This window comes from Sceloporus undulatus, chromosome 5, assembly GCF_019175285.1.
Source record: "Sceloporus undulatus isolate JIND9_A2432 ecotype Alabama chromosome 5, SceUnd_v1.1, whole genome shotgun sequence".
NCBI classification, from domain to species: domain Eukaryota; kingdom Metazoa; phylum Chordata; class Lepidosauria; order Squamata; family Phrynosomatidae; genus Sceloporus; species Sceloporus undulatus.
This window is the reverse complement of record NC_056526.1, coordinates 28,919,011-28,931,672: the sequence shown is the minus strand read 5'-3', so window position 1 is coordinate 28,931,672 and position 12,662 is coordinate 28,919,011. Positions and strand designations below refer to the sequence as shown.

The 12,662-nt window shown below is 39.0% G+C and overlaps 1 protein-coding gene across 1 annotated transcript in view; it reads left to right on the top strand.

Annotated features, from left to right (window-relative positions):
* ALDH1L2 (aldehyde dehydrogenase 1 family member L2) overlaps positions 1-12,662 on the top strand; it is a 45,609-nt gene that overhangs the window by 22,733 nt on the left and 10,214 nt on the right. The window contains exons 7-15 of the mRNA XM_042466667.1: positions 2,067-2,201; positions 4,309-4,434; positions 5,400-5,491; positions 6,185-6,332; positions 6,790-6,909; positions 7,913-8,040; positions 8,922-9,072; positions 10,905-10,975; positions 11,106-11,211. Coding sequence (XP_042322601.1) covers positions 2,067-2,201; positions 4,309-4,434; positions 5,400-5,491; positions 6,185-6,332; positions 6,790-6,909; positions 7,913-8,040; positions 8,922-9,072; positions 10,905-10,975; positions 11,106-11,211 — 1,077 coding nt within the window. The remainder of the gene's footprint in view (positions 1-2,066; positions 2,202-4,308; positions 4,435-5,399; positions 5,492-6,184; positions 6,333-6,789; positions 6,910-7,912; positions 8,041-8,921; positions 9,073-10,904; positions 10,976-11,105; positions 11,212-12,662) is intronic.

The window sequence follows — 12,662 nt, the reverse complement described above, 5'->3', positions numbered from 1 at the left end:
CATTAAGTCCCAAAATATAAAATAATTTAAAAACAAGGAAATTAGAAATGGCTGGAGAACTACTAGTAATTTAATTTGGGGTGGTGGTGGGAGAAGATTTGGAGGAGCAACACATTCTCTTTTTAAACCAGGAATAGAAAAAGGAACAATTTGGGATCATTTGTTTTCACCCATAGTTGCATGGAGAGGAGGGGTGACAAGGGCCACACTTTGTCCACCACTCATTTAGATTAATTTATAGTTGGTTTTGAAATATTTCTCTTCTGTGCCATAATTTACAATTCCCTAAAATGCCTCTAAAAAGAAAGCAATTGTTTCTACCTACCGTACTTCTATCAGTTGCATACTATCCACAGGTGAAAACCAGGACACTTGTGGCCAAGCAACATAACATTGTGGTCTAGGTGTCAAACATTATTAATGAGGAGGAATGCACAATTTAAAAGAGGCTGCAGCTGATTAGCTTTGACTGAGCCTATTGGAAAGGGCAAGTTTCTGCTCCATCCTCTCTTCTCCCCCCTGCTGTGTTAATGGAATACAAACTATTTTGTGCACTTTGAACTCAGGCGGGTTACAGACGGGCAGGGGAAGACGTCTTGAAGGTGTCTTCCCCTGAATACGGAGCCTTCAGACTGCCCGCCCGGGGGTGTGGCTAAGGTGGATGGGGCTTCCACACTGGGGGTAGTGAAGACGCCTCACCTGGGGCCATTTCTTACCCACAGCTTCCATACCGCCGCCTCGCAGGACGCTGCAAAGAGAGAGGCAGCTTCCACATGGGCGGCCAAAAACGCGGCTTTTTTTATTTTGCCGGCTGGTGGATGCGCAGCTGCGGCGGTCAGCACTGGAGGCAGAAAGCGTATGTGCACATTTAAAGCGCCCAGGCCCCTTTAAACTTTTTCCCCCACCCTAACCGAGAACAAAGGTGGCCTCCTGCCAGCTGGTGATCAGCTGGTGTTGACATCCTTGTCGGCTTGCACGTTGCCAGTGTCACCAGCATCATGAATGCCTCCTCTCCTTTGGTCCCCGCGCTCTTGCTGAATCTGTAATGCACAGCCACAGCTGTTGCCGCTGCCACCGCTGTCCCCCTGCCATCCCCCATCACCTCCCTTGTACATATGTAAATATTTATAGTTTTAGCGTTTTTTTTATTGTTAGGTGAAAATGGTGCAGGAATGTGTGTAGGGGTTCACTTTAAATTCCAAACTTTCCACAATTCTAGCAGCGCATGCATACATGTTGCTCTAGGGTTAGGGTTACGAGCATTAAAATAGAGTGCAGCTGTGTTGCAGCTTCCACATCTGCATGGCATCTGACGCTCTAATTAGAGCCTCGGTGCAAACTGTGCATGTTCCAGGACCCCGACTCATTATGCGACACAGCTGACTCGGAGCCTTTGAATGGGCAACTTAAATTTGTGGAGTGACAATTGTGGCGTACAGGTGCAGCAGCTTACAGACGGAGATGCGCAGTTGCACAGTATATAGAAAAGAAGCGGGGAAAAGCGGCACCTTTTTAATGCCGCTTCTTCCCGCTTGGGGCATGCAGGCGGCGCGTTCATGGCGGCATTCAGGTAAGGGCCGTCTAAAGGCTATACCTTCATGACGTCATGAGCACACCCCTTTTTGCCCGTCTGTAACCCGCTTCAGTCTGCCGCAGTTGAAGTAAGCCAAGTAAAAAGGAGAAAAGTGGGAGGAAGGGAGAGAAATTGGGACATTTTAAAAGCAGCTGAAAAACTGGGACAATACAGACACTGTCGCTGCCAAATCAGGACAGTTGAAGGATAGGTAGGTGACCTGTCTTTTATTGAGTCAGAATAGTGTTTGTTTATATAGTAGTGTTGACATTGACTGGCAGGAGTTTTTTGACCTTTACATTGGAACATCAGGGATTGAATTTACAACCTTTGGCAAGTAAAGCACTGAACTCCATGGCCCCTTCCCAATCATCATCATCATCATCATCATCATCATCATCATCATCATCATCATCCCAGTCATATTTCCTCAGCATTTGCTTAATTGTTAGCAATTCATTCACTTTTTTAAAAAAACTGCACCTTTTTTCAGATGGTTACTTTCTATGGATCCTCATTGCTAGAAGGTTCAGCACCACCTGGTGAAGAACTGGCAATAAAAGGTGCTGCAAAACCAGGATTAGTAACTAAGAATGGCCTAGTTCTGTTTGGCAATGATGGGAAAATGGTAAGTTTTTGAGAAGGTCAATAGTAAATTCCAAAAGGAATGAATACTCAACAGTATGAGCAAATATAAATATTGGTTGTGTGAATTTTACAGAAAACAGTATTAACTTTGCAATGGCAAGAAAAGAATTCAGTACAAGGTACTGCATCAGATAACTAATAAAGGGAAGGACAGCTGTGAAAGGCTAGGGGGCTGCATTGGTCACTTGGCTGGGAGACCTTGGAGGGCTGTAACTCTCACTCTTCCAACTCTGCAAAAAATTTTTAAGAATGATAAAAAGTTTTTTCTTCCCAAATGTCTTGTAGGGGGCAAAGGAAACATTTTCGCCATTTTGGGGGGGGGGGGGGGTTTCTTACTGAACTATGTTGGGTCCAGGAAAGGGCTTTTTGAACAACAGGAATACAGACTGCCAAAATAAAGCTGCTTCGGGTCTCTTTGAATGTATGCTGTTTAAATGATACGTGCATCCTAAGAATCCGGAAGCTGCACCAAAGCTGCACTCCAGTGCTTAGGAATGGAGTGTGGCTTTGGCGTGACCTCCGGACTCTTAGGACCCATGCATCATTTAAATAGCATACCTCCAAAGAGACCCGAAGCAGCTTTATTTTGGAAGTCTGTAACAGGCCTTACTGTCTCAAAAAGGGCTTCTCTAGGGCCTAAATTAGTTGTGGGTGGCTAAAATGTAATGGAAATACTTCCCAATCCTTTATTTGACCCCTGGCAGGGAGCAGAAGGCCTCAGAATGTGGTAGAAATGTCTTCCACAGCCCCTTGAGATGCTTTTGGGAAATTTTTTTTTTTTACCCTTGGGGGCCAAATGCAGCTGATGGGCCAAACCTTGCATACCCCTGTCCTTATACAAACCCACTTCATTTAATAAAACTTCCAACAGAGAAGCTCCTTTTTCCAAAGGTCCAAAATACACTGCAGAAGTAATCCAGTTTGAGACCACTTTAACTTCCCTGGCTCAGTGCTAGGTAATCCTGGGAAGTGTACTTTATTGTGGCAGCAGAGCTCTATGGCAGAGAAGGCTGAATGTCTTACAAAACTGAAATTCCCAGGATTCCCTAGCATTGAGCCAGGACAGTTAAAGCGATGTCAGACTAGATTGTTTTAGCAGTGTGTTTTGGACCAAAGTCTTTTTATGTCTTCCCAACACAAACTCTGTTCCTTCTTACATTCTTTCTAGCTGGAAGGTTATTTTGGGCAGCATAGACATTGGGATATGGTAAAGGAGAGCACACTTTTCATTGAAAGGTTGGTAGGTAAAGAAAGAAATAATAAATAAATAAATAAATAAATAAATAAATAAATAAATAAATAAATATGTTTGTGATACTGTGTGTAGTCAAAGGCTTTTCTGGCCGGCATCCATAGTTTTTTGTGGGTTTTTCGGGCTATGTGGCCATGTTCTAAAAGAGTTTATTCCTGACGTTTCGTCAGCATCTGCAGCTGGCATCTTCAGAGAGAGAGTCTTTGTGATACTGTATTTGCAGCATACCATGCAATAAAGCTTGAGCTGAAAAAGTATGAGATTCTACTTCAGTCAATCCTTCTATAGCTACGTGTGCCTATATATATATATATATATATATATATATATATATATATATATATATATTCTATAGCTACAGCAGGCAAAGTAAAATGTAGCTGACCCCAGAATCCTTTACTGACCAGGTATGAATTGCAGAAGGAGAAAGGGAACAAGCAGATAAGCTTGTCTCACCAACTATCCCCAGCATGTTAAAAATATTTAAGTTTAGTCACCAAAACTAAAATCTAAAAAAAATGGGGGCTGGGGAAAGAAATAGTCATCCTTGAATGCATTTCAAGTGATATTTAAACAGCTGAAAATGTTTTTGTTTCCTTATGCATGGTTTACCTGACTTGCTGCTTTTAATGTGCATATTGTTAAATTTGGGTAAAAAGTTTGCTGTAACATGTTGAGCAGCTTTTCTTTTTTGTGGAGCAGATTTGTGGTACCAAAGTTTCTGTTACAGGGCCCAGGAACAAGTCTACTTGTTAAATGAGGTATACCTGTACCTGTTTTCCTACCCTGCTAACTGGATTTCTCTCCACCCCACCCCACCCCACCCCACCCCCAGTTGCTGATAAGAAATTTACAGTTTGAAGATGGAAAAATGATCCCAGCATCTAAATATTTCTCTGCTGATGAGATGTCTGCCCTAGAACTTACTGAAGAGGAGAAAAAGATGGCAGAACAAATCAAGGTAAATTATTTGAGAGAGAAAAGACACCAGGAAATTGGAGTATTTATTTAAACCTGATGGTCAGAGAGTGTTATTGCTTTTAAAACTTTTGTACAGTTCTCATGAAAACATTAAATGCTTTCTAAAAAAATGCATGAGTAAGGAAAATGAAGGAGATCAAAAACTGTACAAAACTGTCAATAGGAATGGGGGCTAACTTAAATACACATGTTCTTCAGAGATAATCCTACATGTATACAGGAGCCTAAACCAAGTTTCTAATCTCAAGTAAAATTCAGAGACATAGCTGTGTTAGTCTGGATTAATATCCAAAGGGATCTTGTAACACCTTTTAGACTATAATTGAGAATGCAGCTACACTGTATAATACAGTTTGACACCATTTTAAGTGCTGTAGCACCATCCTATGGTATCCTGGTGGGTATAGTTTGACAAAGTCTTTAGCCTTCTATGCCAAAGCACCATGTGCCTCACAGAACTACAGATCCCAGGATTCTGTAGGCTGAAGCCATGGCAGTTAAAGTAGTGTCAGACTGCATTATTTCTACAGTGCAGATGCATCCCAGCCTTGTTGTAACCTGCTTTGATCTACCCTGGAAAAGCGGGCTATAAATAAAAATTATTATTATTATTATTATTATTATTATTATTATTATTATTATTATTATTATTATAAGAAAGAGGTTGGTAGCAAGAGTAAATCACCCCTGAACAAATCCCACCAAGAGAACACCATAATAGGTTCACTTTAGGGTCATCATAAGTCAGAAGGCACACCACCAACACTAACACTACAACAAGGATTTGTTGGACGTTGCAGGACCCATTGATGATCAATTAGAAATAGGTAGTGGGGCCTGAATCAAAGGTGTAAGATTGTGCAATTTGTAATTTGGGAGCAAAAATCCTTATCAGTAGTTGGATATGCTTGTATCCTTGTCTGATATATTTTCTGTATCTTGCAGTCCATTTGGAAGGGGATTTTGAGTAATGTGGCTGTAATGGAGGACACCACTGACTTCTTTAAATCTGGAGCCTCTTCTATGGATGTTGTTAGGTCAGTCAATGTCTTATGAAACTCTTGCAGTGTGGTCATGTTGTAGCAGACAATCTAAAAGTAGAGTCTGGTTTTCAAGGCCCTTTAGCAATAGCAAGTGCATTTCTATACCGCTTATCAGTGCACTTAAGCACTCCCTAAGTGGTTTACAAAGTGTAAGCTAATTGCCCCCCAACAATTTGGGTACTCATTTTAGAGACCTCCTTGGAAGGATGCAAGCCTGAGTAGAGCTTCAGCCCTTTTGCTAGTACTGAACTCGCAACCTTATAGTTTGTGAATGAGTGGCTGCAGTACAGGCATTTAACCACTGCACCACCAGGCCTGTTCTTTCACCCACCACAGGGTCCTCATACTTGGCAGAAATACAAGGCAGGGCCTTTCCTGTGGTTACTCCCATATTCTAGAGTTCCATGCTGACCAGTCTAAGTTGCCACTCTCTTTCATCCTTTTGCTGTCAAGCAAAGATCCCCCCCCCAAAAAAAAAGACATACGTTAAAGCTACTCACGATGTAGTCAGTCAATGCAAAAAAACACAAGCACAGGTGGGGGAGGGGGAGAATATATTTAATTCATTAATTCAATAAAATCTTTTTATCCTGCCCTGAATCCAGAGATTTCAGGGTATTTCAGTGTTGTATGGATGTTATCATTTCAACTGATTTTTCATGGTTTTGAATTTGTTTTACTTTCAAGGATGATTGAACAAATCAAGGAAAAATGTGGTGGACTTGAGCTACAGAATGAAGATGTCTATATGGCTCCAAAGCTTGGAGATTTTATCCAAATGACTGTCAGAAAACACAGGGGAGAAGACAAAGATGAGGAATTAGTAATAGATTATGTAAGATACTTTCCAAAATCCATGCATTCTTTTATGAGAAACTAGCAAAGTGTCATCATTGTGGGCAAGATGTGTATAAAAGGCAAGATTTGAAATTGCAAAGATTCTTCATGGGACATCTCTGTGCCTCTGGCACATGACATATGGCACATGCACATAAGATCTATCAGTAATAGGATCGGTTATTCTCTCTCTCTCTCTCTGTGTACCTTCAAGTCACCTGTTAACTTATGGCGACCCCCTGAATTTCATAAGCTTTTCTTAGGCAAGGAATACTCCGCCTTTAAAGCAGCTGGAAACCGTTCTATTTTGCTTGTCTGTTTTGTCCCTAAATTAGTAATCTGATCTAGTTAGTAAGTAATCTAGTTGGTAATCTTAATGTTTTCTTCAGGAAAGTAATGATAATATGCACAGGTTTATAGGACTCACAGACACTTTTGGTTTGGTTTACTACTAGGTTTCAAAGGAAGTAAACCAAATGACAGTGAAGATGCCATATCAGTGTTTTATCAATGGACAGTTTGTAGATGCTGAAGATGGAAAAACATGTGATACTATAAATCCAACAGATGGATCAGTGAGTAAACCCCTTGGGGTGCATCATTCCCCCCCCCCCTTCATATCTGGATTTTGTTTAACATTACATTTATTAAACAAGGAACAATTTCATAGCTGTTTTATTTATGAATTTGGTTGGAAATTTTAGCAATCTATAGCAACATATGCTGTATGTACGGTCAGCTTCTCCTTTTTAAAAGCTCATAAATCATGACTCTAGTTTTGTTTTTTAAAAAACAAAGCAAAATCCTGAATGGCAAATTTGATTGATACTTGGGTCCATGACCTCCAGGGATTTGGAGCTCTATAACTCCTAACATACTGAGTGAACATGTGCTTGTATGTGCCTTTAGGTCACCTGTCAAATTATGGCAGCCTCATGAATATAATAGGCAAGGAATACTCAGGGGTGGTTTTGCCAGTTCCTTCCTCTGAAATATAGCCCAGGGGCACCTGGTATTTGTTGGAGGCCTCCCATTCAAGTACTAACCCTGGTTAGCTTCCAAGATCTGTTGCGATCTGGTACTTTTAGGATATTTTGGCTGCCCACTTCATTTTAAGCTACATAAAGAAGACATGCTTCAGACAATTTTGCTTAACTTTCTTGAATTCTACATACTGTAGTACAAAAGGCCCATGCCCAGATCAACACATCCCTTGACATTAGTCAATGAATGTACTGTATTTTTCCATTTCTTTTATGTACTTTTTATTGTTTGTCCTCCTTCCCTTCCTTTCCTTTCCTTTTTTATTTTAACTTTTTCTACAACTTTACCTCCCTCTTTCCTTTTTCCATAAAAGTATATAAAATAATTTCTGCTAAAGGAAAGTGTGTAACATTGAACTGTTTTTAAAAAAGGAGCAAGGAGGAGCCAGACTGAGGGTGGGTAAGTGGAGAAGCTTGTAGTTAAACATCTTGTCAAAAATGGAAAAACAGTAATTTATTAACTGAAACAAAATCTGACTTGTTTTACTTCAGAATTAGAGCAAGAGCTAATGGCATCTCCCTATCAATATGACAGGTGATTGCAAAAGTGTCACTTGCTTCAGTGAGTGATGTTGACAAAGCAGTTGCAGCGGCAAAAGATGCTTTTGAACATGGTGAATGGGGACGGATGAATGCAAGAGAAAGAGGGAAATTGATGTACAGGTATGACATTATTATATAACAATGCACAGGTATGATGTTTATATATAATAAATGCAAAATATATTTTATATTATATTAACAGCACATGCTGTTAGGTGAAATACCAAATTCTTGAGGCCTTTTTGGGGCAAAGACTAGTAAGAAAATAACTTTGTAAATTAAAAAATTGACACACTCCTGAAAATGTGATACTGATACCTAAGAACATTAATTTTCTAACTCTTTGATTTTATTTATTTATCTTCAGTCTTCCATTTGTTCAACACTCACATTTTTTCCTTTTTTTTGAATTTTCCCCCTCACAACAAGCCTGTGAGGTGGGCTAACCAGACATAGAGTGACTGACCAAGGTTACCCAATAACTTTCATGCCAGAGTAGGAATTTGAACTCAGATCTCCTTAGCAAGTCTGACTTGCTAAGTCACATTGGTACATCACATCAGCTATGTTCTGCTCCCTCTTCTCCTCCCACGATTTTCTCTGTGCGCATATAAAGATGTGAAACAGTTTTCATGTCACATCTTCAAGGTTTTTTGCAGAATAAAAAACAAATTCCTCAAATTGAGTACCATTCTCATCTTTTAAAAGTCAGTAGTTCTCCTCTGGAATAACTAGTTAAGGGCATTTTGCTATTTCCAGTTCTAAATATGTCATTTTATAGTTTTTTGTGGGTTTTTCAGGCTATGTGGCCATGTTCTAGAAGATTTGTCTTCCTGACGTTTCGCCAGCATCTGTGCCACAGATGCTGGCGAAACATCAGGAAGAAAATCTTCTAGAACATGGCCACATAGCCTGAAAAACCCACAAAAAACTATGGATGCCGGCCAGGAAAGCCTTCGACTTCACATTGTCATTTTATATTTTGCAATGTCTCTTTAAAGACTTGCAGATCTGATGGAAGAACACCAAGAGGAGCTGGCAACCATTGAGGCTATTGATTCAGGAGCTGTTTACACACTTGCTCTGAAAACCCACATAGGAATGTCAGTGCAAACATTCCGATATTTTGCAGGATGGTGTGACAAAATACAGGCAAGTTGATATATGAGCTGGCATTAACATTCATGGATGAAAAAAGTGGATTGTGCTTTTGGGCACACTTCAGTCCTTTCCAGCAAAACCACCATTTTGTCTGTGATTATGGTTGGAAAACCTCAGCAGTCTAGTAAAAACTTTTATAACGAATTGGAATTTAAATACTGTACATATGTGCAAAGAAAGGGGAAAAGACAAAGGGGAAAGAGAGGAAGAAATACATAGAATATGAATCGGTATGTAGAGTGATCTTGTAGCATCTTTGAGACTATCTGAAAGAAAGAAGTTGGCAGCATGAGCTTTTGTAGACTCCAGTCTACTTTCTCAGATGCTTTAAGATGGATAATAGGATACAAATGTGGACTAGGTATATACATCAATATATGGTGACCGTAGGTGTAAAAAGAGTTTTACTTGGAGCTGAACTTCATGCATGGCTAAAGCAGTAAGATATCTGAACATTGAAAGATGCCTTAAGAGCACGCAGTATTCCACTACGCTGGTCATCAGCTGAGTTCCATTTGCCAGAATATACAGCCAGTCATCTGCAGCCATGGAGTCTACATCCATGGAATCAAAGAATCAACCACGGCTTGAAAATGTTTTATAAAAAATCCCAAAAGCAAACCTTGATTTTGCCATTTTATATAAGTATTTATAACGTTGTTGTACATAATGGGACTTGAGCATCCATGGATTTTAATATCCACACAGGGTCCTGGATCCAAACTCCAGTGGATACCAAGGGCCCATTGTAATTTAAAAATGTAAACATATCTACACGTATCAAAGATTTTTCTAATACAAAATTAATATGTAGCAATAAATCTAGCCAGAAAAGACTGACCACATCAAATGCCACAAGGAAGCACTATTTATATTTCCTTGCCAACATGAAGCTGAAGTGGCTAATTTCTTTCCAAAAAGATATAGTGGTATCCAATACACCCAGAACATCGGTTTCTGCTGAACCAAGTGTAGTTTTAGATATTATTGGTAGGGCTGTTTCCCACTGGTTAATTTGCACAGGACAGTCAAACTATTGCACTCAGTTCTTAACTTCATTGACATCAAATTTTGGGCTTTCCAATTGACATCTGTTCGTTTCACTTCCTCTAAAGATACAGTTAGTGCTTCCAACAAAGCAGTAGTGGCTGAGGCACTCAGAGCTGATGGCCCATATATGGGCACCAAAGATGTTGTGGTGTGGTTAAGTGGATACAATTCATTTCTGACTTGTGGTGACCCTAAGGCAACCTTATCACAGGGTTTTCTTCATGGTAAATATTGTCATACTGAATAGTCATTCCTGAAAGCTAAAAATCTACTCTCCCTTGCAACAGCTATACTTGTGCAAGGGATGCAGAGTTAATAGAAAGAAAGGTCGGCTTGAGGAGGAGCCTTATAATGGAAGTGTCACACAAGCAAAGATGAGAGAGAAATCAAAGCCAAGAGAGTTGAGTATGTCTTTTCCAAAAATCTAAAGTATTCCAAAATCCAAAACTTTTTTCATAGATTGCTGAGATAGTGACATTTTTGCTTTCTGATGGTTCATTGTACACAAACATTGTTTCATGCACAAAATTATTTAAAATATTGTATAAAATTACTTTCGGGCTATGTACATAAGGTGCATATGAAACATAAACAAATTTCATGTTTAGACTGGGGTCCCATCTCCAAGATATCTCATTATGTATAGGCAAATATTCCAAAATCTGAAACACATCTGGTTCCAAGCATTTTGGAAAAAGGATACTCAACCTGTATACAGTTTGTGAATCGTGTATCACCATTGTCACTTTTTAAAGAATTTTCTTTTCATTTAGGGTTCTACTATCCCAATTAATCATGCACGTCCAAATCATAACTTAACTTTCACCAAGAAAGAACCCATAGGGTAAGACTATTTCTTTTTATTAATGAAACCAAACTAGATTTAAACTTCTACCGATAGCCAGTTTGTGTCATCTGTGTATTAAAAACCTTTTTTGTTTGTTTTTTCCCCTCCCTCCCTACCCTATCCAAAGAGTCTGTGCAATTGTCATTCCTTGGAATTACCCCTTGATGATGCTCGCCTGGAAGAGTGCATCATGTTTGGCAGCTGGGAATACTTTGGTTCTGAAACCAGCACAGGTAATATACCAAATAGGCTAATGATACCTTGGAACATGATATTCTTTTTAGAGCAGTGCTTCTCAAACTTTGGCCTTCCAGACATTTTGAACTTCACCTTCCATAAGCCCAAGCTAAGTTGGCCAATGCTCAGTAATTCTGGGAGCTGAAAGCCAAAACACCTGAAGGACCAAAATTTGAAGGCCACTGTTCTAGCATTTAGAGCAAGCATCAGGAATCTGTAGCCCCTCAAATATTGTTTGATTGGAACTCTCATCAGTCCTAGTCTGCAAAGCCAGTAGGGATTATAGGAATTTCATCCAACAACATCTAAAGGCCACATGTTGCCCACCCCCATTGTAGAGTTTCAACTGATGTTGTCTTATAATTGATCAGCTGAAGGCTTTGTGGAAAATGAACACATAAAAGAAAAATATAAATCCAACATGCCTCTGACCCATTGATCCATGAAGGATAGATATGATTTCCAGGGTTGGAATATACAGTAGGGACCTTTCAGACTATACAATTACACCACTATAATTCCACTTTAACTGCTATGACTGGAATCCTGGGATTTGTACTTCAATGAAGCATTAGCATTCTCTGTCTCAGAATTCTAAATACCTCTCCTCAAACCCTATTTACCAATATCTCAGCAATAGAAATCACATGTAATCCACTGGGTAGAAGGATGGGTCAAGCAATTTGTACCAACATGGCAAAACTTTTATTAGTTCTAGAATTTTATTTCTTCTTTTCTTTACTTTGCCACATTCATTCTTTTTTTCTTTCTTTCCTATATCTCACAAATAGCCAAAAAATTATAAATATTTGGTTCATATCATTATAGATATTTACCGGTAGTTCATATAAAAAATAAGACCTAGGAAAAATGTGTGTGGTTTTTTAAAGGATCTGTAAAGGATTTTGTACAGGAAAAAAAATTAAGCTGCAAAACAAATGAACAGCAAGCAAACATGTGGATCCATTTAATACCTAGGTCTCAGCGTAGGACAAGTACTGAGAAGAGTATTACAATGTGTGGGGAAAATTTTTTGAACAGCAGCATGTTCCATTCAAACAGACACAAATGCTATAATACTGCAAATAATAACAGTGTAAAGCAATGCCACTATCAGCGATAGTAGATCATTTGCTCTATATTTTATTAATCTTTTTTATTAATTTAAAAATAAAAACATACCAAATTAAAAATACTCATTTGCACATATAAAATATAAAATCATAACTCTACACTAAACTACAAACATAACCCAAAACCAAATTACCTCCACCCCCTCATTTCCCTAACTCTCTTCCCCTATATAAAAGTACAAGTTAACACAACAAACACAAACCTAATTAACACAACCAACACAAACTATAATTGAGTTCCTACTTCCCAAACTTAAGAACACACACAGTATACATATTTTCTCAACAATGCTAACTTGTTTTATTTTACTCCT